At 39.0% G+C, this 19460-nt stretch overlaps 1 protein-coding gene across 3 annotated transcripts; it reads left to right on the plus strand.

Moving 5' to 3' along the window:
* The first annotated feature begins 428 nt into the window (after positions 1 to 428).
* On the plus strand, positions 429 to 11420 carry CA1H5orf24 (chromosome A1 C5orf24 homolog). 3 transcript variants are annotated; one of them, XR_006298398.1, is made up of 3 exons: positions 429 to 802; positions 6109 to 9535; positions 11308 to 11420. XR_006298398.1 is itself a non-coding variant. In XM_043588169.1 (3 exons), the coding sequence occupies exons 2-3, from the start codon at positions 6112 to 6114 to the stop codon at positions 8335 to 8337; spliced, it is 468 nt and encodes a 155-aa protein (XP_043444104.1). In that variant the 5' UTR covers positions 530 to 802; positions 6109 to 6111; the 3' UTR covers positions 8338 to 10665. The 3 variants fall into 3 exon arrangements, 2 of the variants coding, with proteins under 2 accessions (XP_043444091.1, XP_043444104.1); XM_043588169.1 differs by lacking the exon at positions 11308 to 11420 and having other exon boundaries at positions 530 to 802; positions 6109 to 6538; positions 8297 to 10665; XM_043588156.1 differs by lacking the exon at positions 11308 to 11420 and having other exon boundaries at positions 6109 to 10665.
* The last annotated feature ends 8040 nt before the right edge of the window (positions 11421 to 19460 follow it).

Raw genomic sequence — 19460 nt, forward strand, 5'->3', positions numbered from 1 at the left:
TGAGGCCCCAAACTCATCTTATTTGAATATTCCCCATTTTGTTAGGTGGTCTCATTCTACCCATCCATAAGCAGCTAAAGGGCATAAGCTGAGCCCTTGTAACATGCTTTAGCACCTAACACAATTAGGCATTCATCTTTTTGACACCATTAATTAAAGGCACGCTTTTTGGAACAAGGCAGCAGGATTCAAATCATGACTCCATCACTTAGTAGTCCTTTAATCTGAGAAATGGGGTCAAGTAGTAGTTCTAACATCTACTTGGAATCGCGATGAAAATCCTGTAAGGAAGCTGCATCCCTTCCGGTGGGTCTCCAGCTCATCTACAGCTCTGGGCCTGAACCACAGCCAGACCTGCTTGGTCCTAAGCACCGCCTCCTGTTCGGCCCCACCGCGCGCAAGCGCAGCCTGGCTCTGCCGGCTACCCTCCCCGAGCCTGCGTGCTGGTCGTCGGCGGGAGACTGGGTCTCGCGATGTGCGTGTGCGTGTGCGTGTGCGTGTGCGTGTGCGTGTGCGTGTGCGTGCGCGATTCTTGCGAGCTCGCGCACGCCTCCCTTCGCAGTACTGGGCTGTGGCGGCCTCTTCCTCCTGCGTTTGGGGCAGAATCCGGAGTGGTGGCTGCGGCGGGAGCTGGAAGCCAGCGTCCACTTCGCCGCCACCGCCCTAGCTGCCTGCCCCTCTCACTTGGGCTTTTCGCGTAGTGCAGAGGCGGCGGGCTAGGAAGGGAGCGGCGCGGGCGTGAGGTTCCCAGCTGATGGGCAACCCCTGGGCGCGCTGAGGGGCCGGGCTACCAGCGACTGAGGTAGGTGGGCGCGCGGGGTTTGTCAGTCTGGCTCGGAGCAGAGTCTGGGCGGCGGGAGCTCAGAAGGGCGAAGAGCTCAGAAAGGCGGGAGCTCTGGGCGGCGAAGGGGTCTCCGACCCACGTCTGAGGAGGGGCTCTGGCCTAGCCCGAAGCGAGAGGAGGGGCCCCGGACGTAGTCTGTTCGTCCCTCGGCGTGGAGCCATTATTGGGGGAAATGCCTCCTGCGGCAGGGGGGAGGGGTCACCTTTTCTTTTCTTTGAGAGGTCGGAATTAGCGGTCCTTCCTGAGCCCCTTTAAATTGAAGTCGGCCGGCTTCGAGATGGAGACATCTAGATGCAGTGGCCTGTGGACTTCAGCTTGCGGAACTCCCAAGTGCACGGAGAGCGGGCTATGAATTTTGATTATTGGAGGATTCAGGACTCTTTCTCTAGTGTGGACATGTGTCTTGCAAAGTTGTTCTCGCTAATGCATTAATAATCGCTTTTGAGCACAACTGCTAATACATTTCTAAACACTTCCAAGTCAGATAAGGATTCTGACACCGGGGAAACTGCGCCGTGGGGCACAACTAAGGGGTAGAAAGAATACAAAGAATGCTGTTATTTATGATCTGTCCTAGTAACAAAAGTTTCCGTGGTGGGACAGGATGCATGGCTTTGGCATTTGTTTTGGTTTTAGCTGAATAGACATTCCGAGTGACGCGGGTCACAAATGGACTTCAATTTATAATTATAAAAACATATATGATTCTATATAATTGTTACAACCCAAATGACGTGAAAGAGATCTCTGAGAATTATGTGATGTTTGATCTTTGGAAGAGAGCAGAACTTGGATTTCTTGAAAGGAAGATTTTTCTCCATGTTTAGAAAGCTTCACTAAAGATTTGTGAAGCTACTAAAAATAGAGTTCTTTATGTTGGCAGTAATGACTGCCACATTCAAGAGAAGGGAAAGGAATTCTTTCATAAAGAACTGCTCACCCAAGAACTTTCGGGTTTAAACATGATAAAACAACTTAAAGATAGCAAGTTTTAGTGTGTGCTTTAAAAATTCTAATTTAGGTACAGTTAAAATATATAGAAGCTCTTAGTTGACTCCCATATATTCAGTGAACCATTTTAAAAGGCAGTTAACCTTTGATAGTCTACACATTCCATTCTGTTATTCTTGGCTTTCGTTCAGTCCAAACTTTGTATTGAACTTTCTAGAAATGTATTCATTCTGGCTCTTTTAAGAAATATGCCCTGCATACTTCCATTGAACTCTGTACAATAGTATGGGAAGAACCTTACAAGAAAGAACAATATGGTGACAAGTCCTGAAGTCAAAGTAGGAGACATTATTAAGTGTAGGATTAATTAACGCCTGTTTACGTAAATACTGCATAAAAACATGTATGTTCTTTGTGTGTATGTGTGTAGATGATTTGCACACAAAGATCTAATGCTGTTGATTCCCATCTTAAAAGGCTGAAATCAAAAGTAGAAAGGATTGATTTTAACTCTTTCCTTTTTAACTATTTACATCAGTAACTGTCATAGTAAATTTCTTGTCCAACTTCCTAATCAGTTATTGAGTAAGCAGAATACTGTACTGATTTCTTGACAGTAGCAGGAATGGCAAATACAGAACATATAGAAGACTTGCCTTTAGAAATGTTCTTTAAGGGGAGCCTCGGTGGCTCAGTTAGTTAAGCGTCCAACTTTGGCTCAGGTCATGGTATCTGAGGTTGGTGAGTTTGGGCCCCCTATCCAGCTCTGTGCTGACAGCTCAGAGCTTGGAGCCTGCTTCAGATTCTGTGTCCCCCTCTCTCTTTGCCCCTTCCCTGCTCGCGTGCACACATCTCTCTCTCTCTCTCTCTCTCTCTCTCTCTTAAAAATAAATAAACATGAAAAAAAAAATGTTCCTTAAGTCAGTGTCTCATTGTCTTTCCATTGGGATAAACAGCTTCACTCCTGTTTGTGTCCTAGCACTTAGAATAGTGTTTTGCATTGAGTTGGCTCTCAATAAATGTGAGCTGTGTCAGAAGTAAATTAACATAATACAAACCAAATGCCTAAATTCCCCGAGAAGATTAAAGGAATTGTAGAAGGATGCTTTATTTTTTTAACTTTATTTACTTATTTTGAGAGAGAGTGTGCATGCACGGTCAGGGCAGAGAAACAGAATCCCAAGCAGGCTGGCACACTGACAGTGTGGAGTCCGGTGTAGGGCTGGATCCCACAAACTGTGAGATCACAACCCGAGCCTAAATCAAGAGTCAGATGCTTCATGGACTGAGCCATCCAGATGACCACATTGTTTAAAAAATTTTTTTCTAATGTTTACTTTGAGAGACAGAGAGAGAGAAGAGAGAGACTGACTGTGGGAGTCTGCGAGGGGCTGAGAGAGAGGAAGACACAAAATGTGAAGTAGGCTTCAGGCTCTGAGCTGTCAGCACAGAGCCTGACTGTGGGCTGGAACCCACGGATCGTGAAATCATGACCTGAGCCACAGTCGGATGCTCAACTGACTGAGCCACCCAGGAGCCCCTGCAAGTCTACTTTTTAAATAGTGTATTTTGCTTCCATGTTGATTGATAGCTGAGTAGAAGATATATGGTAGCATCTTGCCGTTGAAAGCCTAATGTAATGTAAACTGAGACTCTATATCCTGAATGTTAATATATAGCGACTGTTCTGATACATTAAGAAAAGGTAAAGTTAAGGGAAGTAAGATCCAGAGGAAAGGTTTTGGTAAATTAATGATTAGGATCTTAAAAGGTATGAACTGTCAAGCATTGAAATAGACTGTAGGAAAGAAAACATTATCTTCCTTTACTGGCAGTGCTACTTGTGTAAGAGAACTTATACCTTTCTACCTCTTTTTACTAGGGCTTTCTTTCCAGCAGGGTGATTTCTGGATAATAAAATTGAAAAGGGGGTCATTTTTTCTCTTAAAATCTTCTGCTGAGAGGTCTGTGTTTCTCTTTGTATTTGCCTGTGGTCTCTAGTCCAACTTTATTGGCAGTAAACTAGTACTTCGATTCCTATCTAATTCCTGTTTATATTTCTCAATTAGTTTATAACTTGAAGGGGAAAGGAATGCGGTTAGTCCCTTCACATCTGCCAGCATTAGCTTTTTTTCAATTTGGAAAACAAATGTTTGACTTTGTAAATGTTCTTAACAGAAAGATTTTGTGGATTTTTGCAGAGGTATAAGCTAAAGAGGTGAATAAGAACTTAAACAGGAATATTTTAAAATGGGTCTTCTGTTTTCATTTTAATATAGCTGGGTGATGCTCATGGTAGGGGGTGGGTTTTGCCCCCCCAGAGAATATTGGCACTGTATGGAGAAACTTTGGATTGTCAAATTGTTAGGAAGAAGAGGGTATAGTTACTGACATCTAGTGGGTAGAGACCAGGGATGCTGTAATAAGTATCTTAAAATACACAGGACACCTTCCTCCCCCGCAAGAATTATATGACCCAAATGATAGTGCTGTTACTGAGATAGCTGGATATAGTTGTGTATTATGCTGAAATTGTTGGTTCTCATGTCAGATTATCTGAATTCCTGTTTGACTTTACCATTTCCTAATGTGTGACCTTGGCAAGTAGCTAAAAATTCCTCATTTTCTGTAAAATAGAACTAATAATAGTATGTTCCTCAGAGTTGTGGTGAGGATTAAATCAGATGATGTGCCAAGTGCCAAACTTACCACTTGCCACCTAGAAAATGTCAAAAACTGTTAACTTTCACCTAATATTACTACATTTGGAACACATCTTGATGATCTCCCTTTATTTCTGACCTGAACTTAGAATTTGAGCTGGTGAGGTGATAATTAATAACCTCTTTTTGATTATATCCTTGGGATTGAGTGAAGAATTGTTTCTTCTTATATTTGTGTTTAACTCAATCTTGATTTATGATCTCAAGTCCGTAAGGCTTCTGTCATAAACAACTAGCTTGTCACTGTAGATACTCTTCCTTGCTAGTTAAGGCTTTAAGCCAGCTGCCCAGTAGCTCTGTTATCTGTTGATTTTCAGCAGATATTTTGTGATTTAACAGAATTCCCATGAATTGATTGATTCCCATTTCTTTCTGCCTTCATAACTGAAGTTTTGGTCCACTTTTACATGTATGGTACAGGCTAACATCTAACAACTTGGGGGCTAGACCTTACTATACACCTGTGATTCTTTTTCTAAATCTGAATGGAACCCATAGATTTATTTTCTTACCTTATTGAAATATAATACTTTAGTCTCTATAAACTCATTTTCTGTGCGTCTAAATGATATGGCTGTTAAGGGCTGGTTTGTTACAGTGGTGGTTATAATCTATCCTTTATAAAGAGAAAAAAATCACAGGGATGTCCTCAAGACAAAACAGAGATTAGACTGTTAATTAGTCACAGGGCTCTTGTAAGGGAAGAAGATCCATGCATATTTATGGTCAGAGAGAAAGCAGTGTTTACACTTTGAACGTTTGGTCTTGATAACTATACCTTCAAAATAGGAAGTATTTTATTATGATTGTTACCCATATTTTTGTAGTATAAGTCTCAGTTGTATAAATGTTGACTGAGTTTAGCTAATGGAAACCTTTATTCACCTTTTATATTGGTACTGCCTCCTGTTTGGATAGATTAGTTTTTTTGGTTGGTTGCTTTTTTGGGGGTGGGAGGATAGATTAGTTTAAAGGGAGTCAGTACCTCGAGAGATTCTTTTCTTTGCTTGACACATTTCTTTGTTTTGTAAAGTGTAGCACACACTCAGGATTATATATCAGTAATAAATTGTAATGAGGAAGTGTCTTGTGGAAATTGTAGCCAGATCAGAAGTGTATATGTGAGAAATAAAAGGCCAATAAGAGACATTCTAAAAATGTTAGGCAAATGAGAAAAAGAATCATGTTAATAAAAGTTCTTGTGTTTGTTATTATCCTTTTAGGGTTTCATAATCTAGAAGCAAAAAGCCAATAAAATATAACACATTTATTCTTTGCTTGCCATTTTTCCATTTCCTAACCAGAGAAACATATGGCTACTAATGTATTATATTTGAGTTGAGTGTTAGAGTTCAGTTACCTTATATGACATATCTCCATACCCTTGATTAAATTGAGGAAAACAAGTTTATCTTTGAATCTGCTGATGTGTGTTTGTTTATAAGTGGTCTGGAGTCCTGCCTGTCAGCCTAATTTTAGGGAGCCTGCATAGCTCTTGGAAGACAGACTATTTTCAATACCACTGAATGCTGTCATACAGGTATATGTTTATATATGTGTATTTATGCATATTTGTCTTGTTTTTGCTAGAAAATGATGCATCCTGTTGCCAGCAGTAATCCGGCTTTCTGTGGGCCTGGCAAGCCTTCCTGCCTCAGTGAAGATGCCATGAGAGCTGCCGATCAGTTTGACATATATTCCTCCCAGCAAAGCAAATATAGCCACACAGTCAGCCACAAGCCAATGGCTTGTCAGAGGCAAGACCCATTAAATGAAACACACTTGCAGACTACAAGTGGCAGAAGTCTAGAGATAAAAGATGAACTAAAGAAAAAGAAAAATCTCAACCGATCCGGTAAACGTGGCCGACCTTCAGGAACCACCAAATCCGCAGGATACCGTACCAGCACAGGCAGACCCCTGGGAACCACCAAAGCAGCTGGATTTAAGACAAGTCCAGGCAGACCTTTGGGTACAACTAAAGCTGCAGGATACAAAGTCAGCCCAGGGAGACCTCCAGGTAGCATTAAAGCTCTATCCCGTCTTGCCGATCTTGGTTATGGCTGTGGCACAGCAGCTTTTCCTTACCCTATGATGCACGGCAGAGCAGTTCATGGGGTAGAGGAAACTAGCAGTGAAGTCAAGCCACCCAATGAGTGAATGAAGGAGGAAAGGAGGGCCAGGTTTAGAAGGAAGGTTGTGAATAATCCCAAAGCTTCTTGGTTTTATTTTGACATACATGATTTTGTAGCCTGGGCTTTCCCAATCTGTTTTCCCATTTGATTTGTTTTCCTGCTTTTGCTCAGAAACTGCCGGTTGCTCACAGATGCCCACAGGGCATGAGCAGTGGCGTTGTGTTTATATATAGGTTCAAGTGTAATACTTAACTGTCATTTTTGCTTTTCCTTTAGAGTTATGGTTATGGTTGTGTCTCATACGTCATTACTACTTTTAGGCCATTCTGCATCGATGTTTTATGTGCTAAACAACTGAAACAATTTTTCATATTCGTGAAGTAAGCCTACAATATATTAAAAATAATATCTAAGGTATTTTTAACTGATGGAACAAAGCAAACTAATGATTCAGGATTACTTGAGGTAATGGCTGTGAGTTTTTGTAACATTTCTTTTCATGAGACAGGACACAGATATTTGTATGCTTTGGCATTTACACAGATTTCAGATGTTAAAAATCTTACTTTAATGTTCTAGGTTTAAACAGCAGAAACTTATTTATTTTGTTTTATTGATTTACATGGTATTGATTGATTTAACCATTATTCCTAAAAGAATTCTTTAGTGTTTGCCTTCCAGCAGTGATATGTTGTGTATTTTTTAATTGCCTAAGAGTATATATACCAAACACTACAAACAATTCATATTTACCGAAAAATTAAACTTTTTAATAAAAACTGCACATTACATTTCTGGTGAAATATAATGCATTCTGAGAATAGCATATTTAATATAATAGAGAAAGAATCATTCTTAAGGTGTGCATGTAGCCGTAGTCACTACATTTTGCCTTTCATTATATTTAGTTTTAAAGCATTATACTTAAAACATTTATTATTAATGTTGTTCATTTATTCAAAATGTTTTGTAGGGTTTTTTTTTTGGTTTTTTTTTTTTTTTTTACCAAGAAATTGTCCCATTGCATTAGCACTTACTGTGGTTTCAGGTTTCTATCTACCAAAGGACACAAATTGAAGGTAGAGTCTAAAACTGGTAAAAACAAAATGCTGTTTTCTGACTGTCAGAACCCAAATATTAAGAAATCTGTCGGAATCCATCTATGCATGAAACGTGTAAAAATATGTTGGTTAGTTTAATTAAAAGTCTAACAGTGGTTTCGGTAAGACCACTTCATCCAAAAGAAAATTTTTTCCAACAATGTTTGCTTTAGAAAAAGATAGAAAAGAAAAAAAATACTGGGTAGGTGTGTATGGTAGGGATAGAAGAAAATCTCTCCTCTCCCCTTGCTGAAAGTAACATTCTTTGTTAATATACATTTTATTTATTCTGAGTTTGTTCTAAATAAAATAAACTATTATAAACTTCAGATTTGGAAAAAAAATCCAATGAACTTTAAAGTTACAATGTATGTATTTGTGATTTTAAATGCCTTTGAGATTATAATGTAGATTTGCAGGACCCAAAAACTTTTAAAATAATGACAACTTTAAAAGGGCACATCTTGTGTTGTTTGGGCTTGCTCTCAGTTAATGCAAACTCTGATTGCAAATGGATGTCATGTTTCATACCTTTTTTATCAGGAAAAAAGCAGCAAGCCTTCAGGTGTTCCAGTGATGCCTGACACAATGAGCTGGACTTATGCTGCTCTTTACAGTAAGAGGTGTTGCATTGTATGTGGGGACTTTGTGTGCACTGGCATCTAAGACAGTGACCTCATCAATTTTAGCTTTGCACAAACCCTAGAGAACAATAGTGGATGACTATATAATCAGTTCTAACATTCTGGCAGCTAAATTGCTACAGGAGTTTCTCCTTACAGAAGCTTAAAATAGAAAACTTTTTAATAATTTACTCAGAACAGTATACCTTCTGACACACACAAATGCTTACATCTTTATTCCTGTGTTCATCTAGCCACTTTTGTGATATGTATCTGTCATTTAGCTCTTTCTCAAGACGATGTTCAGCAGTTGGCTGCTTAGAAATCCTCTTTTGAGTTCCTGAAAACAGTTGTTTAAATGTTCTACTTATATATCACTATCAAGGATTTGGTTACGTGTTGTTTTATACTGTGTCCATTTGACATTTCCCTTTCAGTTTATTTTTATCCCTGATTTGTTGTACATACCCTTCCCTTTCTCAATGCCCTTTGCTTCGTTGATTCCCCTGCCTTTTGCCCCATTCTCCAGCACATCTTCTCAGTGGTGCTGTGCTGTGTGTCAGAAGATAAAGCAGGTGTATTATTGTATAATGAATTTTGTATACATGTTAATGAAATGGTGAAAACAACTAAAGGAATTCTGTTCATAACAGTGTTTATTAATATCAGGAGTTATGTCCCAGGAAAAAAAGAGGCGAATGGCTACAGTTGTGAATGGTTAACATTGTTTAGAATGCTGGATTTTTCTGTTGAGGTAACCGTTTACCTGGAGTATTAGAGCTGTATGGTGGTGAGCATCTCCTGATTACACTTCCTTTTCTCCTTGTGAACAGTTTATTGGTACCATGCTGAAGAGAATGGACATAGAGTGATAACATGAATGAAGTCTTAAAATACACAATATTTTTACTTCTCTATAAAGACTACATCGTGCATCTTTTGTAACACTGTCTCGTCATGATAAACACTGAAATAGCATGTTAAACAATTGCCTATACTTTAATATAATCAGTTGGGGAAAACTGGCCTTTTCTTCCAACTGTGTGATTGTTTCTTGAAAGGTAAATTGCTAATTTTATATTGTATAATTCTCTCTTCACAAAATAGGTTTCACTATTCTATATTAAAACTGTTGATCAGAAAATGATCTGCTATTCAAGTAAGTTTGCTTTCCTTTTTTCTTTGAAAAGTATTTTAACATGCCTTATTTATTATCATATTAACAAATAAGCAGCTAATACAGATGAAGTTTTCATTTTTTTCACAGATAAACCTTGCATAACTGATCTTTAGTATGGGATGATTTTGATACTATCTTTGGAGTTTTGCACTGGATATTTTAAAAATACTGGCACAATGTATTGGAAGAAAATAAGCATCTGATTAGTTTTTAATATTTGGGGACATTTTTTAAATCAGTGTTCATTTAGACTAAAATATTCTTGATATTTTTTATTTACTTTTTAAGGAAATCTCTGTTAAAGTAATAAAAGTAATATTCATTCCAAACTGATGTTTGTGTGAATTTACATGTAATAGTTTCTTGAAGTAATAGAGTTTCTTTGAGTTAAGGAGGAAAAAACAATTATCTGGATCCATTTATTAGGTTAAAGGTGATCCAGCCAGTGTAAGAAAAACCAGTGTATGAGCTAAAGAAAAAAAAAAAAAAACAACTTTCTATTCTAAGAAGCTTTAAAAGAAGAATTCAGGGGATGTTGACAATAACTGCTGCTCTGTCAGTCATTGTCTCTATATGCAGTAAAATTTTATGGTCCCTTTATAATATAAACATTCACAACAGTTGTTCAAAACATTTTTTTCCTTGGACATAAAATATTTTGATGCTATTATATTTTTGTTTTTATTATAGCTTAACTATATGCTCTGAACTCTAGGATGTATCTAAATCTTTCCTTTGCTTTTCCCTCCTCCTCCCCCCAAATAGATAAATCTGTGCTCTCACATACATTGTATTTAATTTTGGGAAAATTTAATGCTATAGTAAATCAAGTGTGTGGTTTATAGTAATCAGACCACTTTGATTCTTTAAGTTTCACAGTTTCCTTTTTCCACATATAATTACAGAGAAAATAATTACCAATTAACTGATATAAGCACGTTGTCCTCTGCTGTAAAAAGTCTGAATAGATACTGTGTATGTTTTTATGTCCATGAACTTGAGCTACTCGTGTGCAATTATGTGTATGGGAATGGAGTAGTGTTCATGATTCGTATCTACATCATCATATGGATGTATATTTATTAATAAAGTCATTACTTTAAAACCAACTACGTTTACTGCTTTATTAGCACAGTATTTATCAAGTAAAAGAATGGTAAATCATACACCTTTATCAAGGCTGTGATCTTGTATTTTCTTAGGTGTGCTTTCTGAAATGTTACCTCTGTGCTTTTGTTTTTCTCAAAATAGAAGTATTTATATTTTTGTAATTTAAAATCCTGATTTCTAAATGGATCTCAATATTCTTTGCTTTTTCTTCCCATTGTTAAGATACAGCAGGCTAATAGTTATACCAAAGGCTTATATTTACATTTGAGTATTGTTGATCTTTTTAGTTTAAAAAATTTCAGGTATTAAACATGGCTAATTTATTGTTGTTTTAATGTTCATCTTAGGGAGAACAGCATGTGCATATTTTGTAAATATTGGAGATATAAAAGGAAAACACTTTCCCCTGATTTTTTGAACATATAATTACCTTTTTTAATTTCTTCAAAGCCTGCAGATCATGTAGAACACAAGTTGGCAAACTAAGGCCTACTGCCTGTTCTTGTAAATAAAGTTTTACTGGAATAGCCATTGTTTGTTTACAGATTGTCTAAGTCTGCTTTTGTAATAGAGTGGCGGAGCTGAGTAGTTATGACATAAGGCCAACAAAGCCTAAAATATTTCTGATTATTCCTTTACAGGAAAATTTGCTGACCCTTCATTTAGAAGGATAAATTGGAATAGGAAACAACAGATGAAATTTGAAGTTGAATTTCAAAACCTGAATAAATGATGGCTGTTTTGTGCTTTTGAATGGTATTAGATATTCTTCAAATCATACTTGAAAGCATTTTTTGGTGTGTGCTTTTCCTCACATTGTTGAAGCACTCTGACATCTACATGAGAGTGTGCTGGTGATTAGGTCCTAATCTAGGAAGAGATCTACACCATCGTACTGGATTATTTCAATGGCTCAAAGGATTACTTAGTTATTCACTGTGTCTTTACCATGTTTCCTGTAGATCTTTATGAGAGTTTTACAGTAAAAACTCACTTGTTCATTGTAATTATACTTGTCAAAATTCTCATTTTCTGTCAATTGTCAGAAAGCAAATCAGTGTCCTTTTCAGTTGAAAAAGCCAGCCAACTAAGATTTGTAGATTGAAGAGAAGGAAGTCTCCATTTACCCCCCAGAATTTATACCTTGAATATTATTAACACACTTGTGGATTTGATCCCATTAGTTGCCAATGGTGTGTGAGAATCGCAAACAACCTTTAGGAAAATAGAAATCAATTGGCATTTGATCGTTGTATAACAACATAGAAGCATGAATTTTGGAACAATTGTAAAATATTACAGTTCTGCTAAGAATGTCCTAGTAGAATGAAAGGAGGTCTGCTGCCACTATGCATTTTCCATTCTTAGCACCCAGATTTTGTTGTTCTCGGTTTATGAAGGTTTCATCATCACTCTGTCCTGTTTCAAAATGTGCATCACCGGTATCTTGTGAAGTACGTGTGGATTTTCATGCCTGATTTCTGTAAGAGTGTTTAGAGTAAGTAGCACAGGTGAAGTGACTCACAAATGCCAGAGGCGAGCCGTTGGCAAACAGAATACACTACAACGTAGCCTTTTTGGTGATAAACATCACCCTTAAAGGATAATTGCTTCAAAATTAATGCCAACCATAAATGTTTTCTAAAAATCAAAACACAGGGGCGCCTGGGTGGCGCAGTCGGTTAAGCGTCCGACTTCAGCCAGGTCACGATCTCGCGGTCCGGGAGTTCGAGCCCCGCATCAGGCTCTGGGCTGATGGCTCAGAGCCTGGAGCCTGTTTCCGATTCTGTGTCTCCCTCTCTCTCTGCCCCTCCCCCGTTCATGCTCTGTCTCTCTCTGTCCCAAAAATAAATAAACGTTGAAAAAAAAAAAAAAATTTTAAAAATCAAAACACAAAACCCCATTGGAGTAAAAATAATAATAGGGTACAACAATAATGGCTTTATTATAGTACTTGGCATAAATAATAAACACTTTACCTGCTTTTATTAAATCACTGCAGTTTTATTGAATGATGTCAAAGGAATTGGAATACCCCTTTCACTGGTTTAAAAAGAAAAACGGGTGCCTGGGTGGCGCAGTCGGTTGAGCGTCTGACTTTGGTTCAGGTCATGATCTCATGGTTTGTGAATTCGAGCCCCACGTTGGGCTCTGTGCTGACTGCTCAGGACCTGGAGCCTGCTTCGGGTCTGTGTCTCCCTCTCTCTCTCTTCCTCCCTTGCTCACACTCTGTCTCTCTCTCAAAATAAATAAAGATTTTTTTAAAAAAAATTTAAAAGCAAATTAAAAAAAAACCAAAACTTGAATCCTATGGAAGTTAAATAATTTACCCAGAATTGTACACCGAGTAAGTGGTAGAGAGCATCAACCCATGCAAGGCTGCGGCTCTTAACCACTACCTTCTACTCACTATTGGAAAAAAAAATTTTGTAAATTTTTTTAATGTTTATTTTTGAGACAGAGTCCAGGCAGGGGAGGAGGGGGGAGGGGCAGAGAGGGAGACACAGAATCCAAAGCAGGCTCCAGGCTCTGAGCTGTCAGCACAGATTCTGATGCGGAGCTCGAACCCACAATCTGTGAGATCATGACCCGAGCAGAAGTTGGACACTTAAGTGACTGAGCCACCCAGGTGCCCTCACCATTGGAAAAAAATTTTAATGGGGTTCTGCTTTTAGTAGTAGGTATTTTTGTACTGGCACTAAGATAAATGTCACTCTGGAAAAACTATACGTTTTGTCTCCATGCCAGTAGCCACTCTCTTGTGAGAACCTAGGGGCTGTGAAGTAGCTTCTTAGCAAGGAGAGTGACAGAAAAAGTGAGCCTTTTTTGTTTTCTCTGTAATTTGTTTTTTCACTACTCTTAAAATCTTTAGTCCTTTTTGTTAGGTGTTTATTTCCATATAAGCTTGGCATGTTTTTGAGTACATTTGCCTATTTTGTCTGGGCTGACTGGAACTGGTTTGTGACTAAGAAATTGGTTTGTGATACATTGTCAAGCATCCATCCCTTTATCCTTGGTCTAGCTTTACTTGGGATAAGAAGTTGCATGTCGGGGCACATGGTTGGCTCAGTTATGCAACTGAGTAGCATGCATAGACTCTTACTCTTCGGGTTGTTGAGTTCAAGCCCCACATTGGGTGTGGAGCCTACTTAAAAAAAAATTTAAAAAGTATGTAGGGTAGCAGTCATCCCAGTTGCTGCCTTGTAGCTCCATGTGACTTGTCTCAATAGATACAAGTTCTTCTTCCTGCTCATTTTTGTATTAATTTTACTTACTAGTATTGTTAAATTGCCTCAGGTAACGATATATCAATCCTTCTCCTCAAGGAAAATATTTTTTTTGTTTTGAAAATACCTACTTTCAGGGTGCCTTTGTGACTCTGTCGGTTGGGCATCCGACTCTGGATTTCAACTCAGGTCACGATCCCAGGATTGAGCCCCACATAGGGCTCCACGCTCAGCTTGAGATTCTGTGTCTCCCGCTGCCCCTCTCCCCTGCTTGTGCATGCTCGCTCGCTCTTTCATAAAGAAGTAAGTTATCCTTTGGGGGATAAAAAGAAAATTCCTAGTTTCTATACTTATATGACTCTTGTTTCATAATAATGCTGGGTTTTTAAAAAATTTTTAATGTTTGTTTTTGGGAGAGCGTTCACACAAGTGCAGAGGGGCAGAGGAAGAGAGAATCCCAAGCAGGCCCTGCACTGTCACCTCAGAGCCCCACACAGGGCTCAATCCCACGAACCATGAGATTCTGACCCAGCCAAGATTCTGACACCTTAGCCAACTGAGCCACCCAGGCACCCCTATAAAAATGCTGTTCTGATACTGGAAATTTTAATCTTTACTTTTTTTATTAAGTTAATGTAGTATGAGTATCTCAGGTTTCCCATTTTATCTGCCTATCCATACCCTGTGTATCAGGACTTAGAGTAATGATAGTTGTTTTTTAAGATTTAATTTTTTAAATATTTTAAGTAATCTCTGTACTCCTCATGGGGCTCCAAATCATGACCCTGAGATAAAGATTGTCCTGCTCTTCCAACTGAGCCAGCCAGGCACCCTTGCAGTAATGATAGTTTGTTATTAGTAGAGACCCGCAAATGCAGTGGCTCTAACAAAGGTAGTGTATTTCACACCACATAAATGTTTTGTGCAGTCTTTCAAAGACCTGGTCTCCAAGTGACTTTTGCCATTTTCAAAACATGGTTTCCAAGATTACTCAGTTGGGTTTTTTTTAATGTTTATTTCTGAGAGAGACAGAGACAGAGTGCAAGCAAGGGAGGGGTAGAGAGAGAGAGGAGACAGAATCCAAAGCAGGCTCCAGGCTCTGAGCTGCCAGCACAGAGCCCGATGCGGGGCTCAGACTCAAAAACGGTGAGATCTGACCTGAGCAGAAGTTCGACGCTTAACCGACTGAGCCAACCAGGTGCCCCACAATTACTCACTTTATTGTAGCTGGCCTGAGAGACGGGCTTTGGAAGTCCAGGCTATTTTATTTTATTTTATTTTATTTTATTTTATTTATTTTTTTTTTTTAAATATGAAATTTATTGTCAAATTGGTTTCCATACAACACCCAGTGCTGCTCATCCCAACAGGTGCCCTCCTCAGTGTCCCATCACCCACTTACCCTCCCTCCCACCCCCCCATCAACCTTCAGTTTATTCTCAGTTTTTAAGAGTCTCTTATGGTTTGCCTCCTTCCCTCTCTGTAACTTTTTTTTCGCCTTCCACTTCCCCATGGGCTTCTGTTAAGTTTCTCAGGATCCACATAAGAGTGAAAGTATATGGTGGGGCGCCTGGGTGGCGCAGTCGGTTAAGCGTCCGACTTCAGCCAGGTCACGATCTCGCAGTCCGTGAGTTCGAGCCCCGCGTCAGGCTCTGGGCTAATGGCTCGGAACCTGGAGCCTGTTTCCGATTCTGTGTCTCCCTCTCTCTCTGCCCCTCCCCCGTTCATGCTCTGTCTCTCTCTGTCCCAAAAATAAATAAAACGTTGAAAAAAAAAAAGAGTGAAAGTATATGGTATCTGTCTTTCTCTGTATGATTTATTTCACTTAGAATAACACTGTCCAGTTCCATCCACGTTGCTACAAAAGGCCACATTTCATTCTTTCTCAATGCCAAGTAGTATTCCATTGTATATATAAACCACAACTTCTTTATCCATTCATCAGTTGATGGACATTTAGGCTCTTTCCATAATTTAGCTATTGTTGACAGTGCTGCTATATAAAGAATTTGAATTTACAATTAAAATCCATTCGTAAACAGATCAGGCCCTTTTAATAAGTTGTATAATTTCTCACAGTTCTTGGACTAAATGTTGGTCACATGACTGCCTGTGGTTGCAAGAGGCGCTGAGAAATGTTCCTGCTTGGCAGACATGTCCAGGTATGGAAGCAGATGGATTTTAGTAACAGTATCTACCACATCTCTATAGAAAAGGGTTGTGGGCCTAAAATTGGAGTAGAATGAAGAAGCAAAATCCTACAGATAACATGAAACCAAGCTGTTTTTGAAGCTAATTTAAACCATTACTAGGTGCCCCCCCCCCTTTTTGAACAATTGTTACTAATTCATTAAAGATTTGAGTGCTGTCTTTGGGTCTAACACTATTCTGAGTGCCCTAGACAACTGGTTTGTAGTCTAATGAAAATTTCAGACAAATAAACAGACAATTATACAATATGATTAATGCTATTTCTGGAGTAAATTGAGTGGTGCTGTAAGAGTACCCAAAATGAAAAGATATTTTTTAAATGGTTTTATTTATTTTTGAGAGAGAGAGAGAGAGCAAGTAGGGGAGGGCAGAGAGAGGGAGAGACACAGAGCCCAAAGCAGGCTCCGGGCTCTGAGCTGTCAGCACAGATCCCAATACATGGCTTGAACTCACGAACTGTGAGATCATGACCTGAGCTGAAGTTGGGGACTTAACTGACTGAATCACCCAGGTGCCCCATGAAATGATACTTAAGTTGATCCCTGAAAGATGAGAGGGATTGATGTGTGGAAGAGGGGAGAGTATTGGAGACAGAACAAAACACACAAAAGCCTGGAAAGCATGATATTCTTCAACAACAAATAATTGTGTGATGAGTGGTGGTGGTGAACAGGGTTGAGAAGGGGAGAAGAAACGGACACAATTACAGAAGGGCACAGAAAATCATTTTAATTAGCGTTTCTATTTTGAGGACAATGGTGAGCCCTTAGAAGGTTTTAAGTAAGAGAATGACTTAACATTTGTAGTTTAGGTTGGCTTGGAAGAGACAAGATTAGAGGCAGGCCCAGTGGTAAAGTCTCTTTTGGGTGAGATACTAAGATTAGGACTGGGCAGTTGCGAAGAGAGGACAGATTATGGTCTGAGACACATAGTTATTAATAAAACTTGGTGTCAGTATTGAGTATCAAAGATTATGAGTTGGAGTTGGGGTTGGGGTGCCTGGCTGGATCAGTTGGTGGAACATGCAACTCTTGATCTTGGGGTTGTAATTTTGAGCCCACATTGCATGTAGGGATTACTTAAAACTAAAATCTGAAAAAAAAGATAATGAGGGTGACACTATTAACTAGGCTAGGGAACGTGGGAGTGTGTGCATGGCGGGGGAGGTGGTTAGATGGGATATATCCAAGCCAAGTATGACCAATTAAGATGGCCCCTGCCTATATCAAAAGGTTGTTTATTCTAGAATAGCCCACCCCTTTGTAGGTGAAGGTAAATACTGTTTTTATAGGTGATGGAGGGTGTGAAGCAAAAAGGAGCTACTTTTAAAAAAATTATTACCTTTTTTTTGGGGGGAGGGAGGGCACAAGTGAGTGAGGGGCAGAAAGAGAGGGAGAGACAGAGAATTCCACAAGGGGTAGAGAGGGACAGAGAGAGAAGAGGGGCTCACCCGATGCCGGGCTAGAACTCAGAGATCATGAGATCATGACCTGAGCCAAATCTGATGCTTAACCAACTGAGCCACCCAGGCGCCCCTTGCTTTTTTTTTTTTTTTCAATTGAGGTATAACTGACATACAGCATTATATTAGTTTCAGATGTACAGCATATTGATCTCTACACATCCATCACCATACATAGTTGCACGATTTTTCTTGTGCTGAGAACTCTTAAGATCTCTTTTAGCAAGTTTCAAATATATAATATAGTATTAACTATAGTCCTCATGTTGTACATTACATCACCATGATTTATTTCTTTTGTAACTGGTTCTTTTCACCCATTTTGCCCACCTCCTGCCTGCCTCTGGCAATTAACAATCTAATCTCTGTACCTGTGGGCTTGTTTTTGTTTTTTGTTTTAGATTCCATGTATAAGTGAAATCATACAGTATTTGTCTTCTTCTGTCTGACTTATTTTACTTAGCATAATGCCCTCAAGTTCCACCCACCTTGTCACAAATGGCAGAATTTTCTTTTTTATGACTGAATAATATTCCTGTGTGTGTGTGTGTGTGCGCGTGTGCACGCGCGCGCGCGTACGCATGTGCCCTTGCATGTGCCACATTGTCTTTATCTGTTCATCCATTCAAGTACACTTGGGTTACTTCCATGTTTTGGCTATTGTAAACAATGCTGCAGTGAACATGGGGATGCAGATATCTTTCTGTGTTAGTGTTATCATTTGATTTTGATGATACCCAGAAGTAGAACTGTTGGATCACATAGTGGTTCTCATTTTAATTTTGGGGGGAACCCCTGTACTGTTTTCCATAGTGGCAGTACCAATTTACATTCTCACCAACAGTGCACAGGGGTTCCCTTTGCTCCACATCTTCACCAATACTTGTTATTTCTTATCAAGTACTCTTGAACGTAGAGAGTTTGATATTTTAAGTAAAAACATTTTTTATTAGTAATTTTCTCAGACTTTCAACTGGCCTAATATATTCAATAGATCTTAGTAACTACTGAGCATCTACTCTACAGTGTGGCAGCTCACACACCGAGCAGGACACAAGTCCCTACCCTCAAGGAACCAACAGTAGAAAACATAATGCCTTACAGAGAAAGGCAGATACCATATATTTTCACTCATATGTAGATCCTGAGAAACTTAACAGAAGATCATGGGGGAGGGAAAGGGGGAAAAAAAAGAGAAGGAGGAAGGCAAACCATAAGAGACTCTTAAATACTTAAATACTGAGAACAAACGGAGGTTGATGGGGGTTGAGGGAGAGGGGAAAATGGGTGATGGGCTTTGTGGAGGGCACCTGTTGGGATGAGCACTGGGTGTTGTATGGAAACCAACTTGACAATAAATTATATTTAATAAAAAAATAATAAAAGAAGAAAACATGCCTTAATAAGTAGAACTTAAAGTATGGGATGCCAATTTTTATTCATTCTGCACTAATATGTTAACATGCTTTATCTCTCATGATACCTAATTCACTTGGGTTCAGAACAAGTGAAACTACAACCCATCTGCCTAGTCCTAAGCTTTAGGCTAGGTTTGGGATGAATTTCACCAAAAAGAAAACATGGGGGTTGGGGTTCCTGGCTAACTCGGTTGTTGGGAGTATGTGACTGGATCTCAGAGTCATGGGTTCAAGCCCCACGTTGGGGGTAGAGATAACTTAAAACAAACAAACAAACAAACAAACAAATAAATAAATAAATAGGTTATGGTGCTTATTCTTTATAAACTCAGGAGTATCAGGCAAGAGATCATTCATATATCATGATGTTGGCTTAATGTTGGCTTTTATGTCATGATGGGAGCTATTTACATGGCTGTTGTGTTTCCTCTATAACATAAACAAAAACTATAAAACGTTATGCTTCCTGGGGAGAC

The sequence above is a fragment of the Prionailurus bengalensis genome, chromosome A1 (genome assembly GCF_016509475.1).
Source record: "Prionailurus bengalensis isolate Pbe53 chromosome A1, Fcat_Pben_1.1_paternal_pri, whole genome shotgun sequence".
NCBI classification, from domain to species: domain Eukaryota; kingdom Metazoa; phylum Chordata; class Mammalia; order Carnivora; family Felidae; genus Prionailurus; species Prionailurus bengalensis.

Coding starts and splice junctions, on each gene's coding strand:
- CA1H5orf24 (XM_043588156.1), top strand. CDS start 6,112: ATGATGCATCCTGTTGCCAGCAGTAATCCGGCTTTCTGTGGGCCTGGC.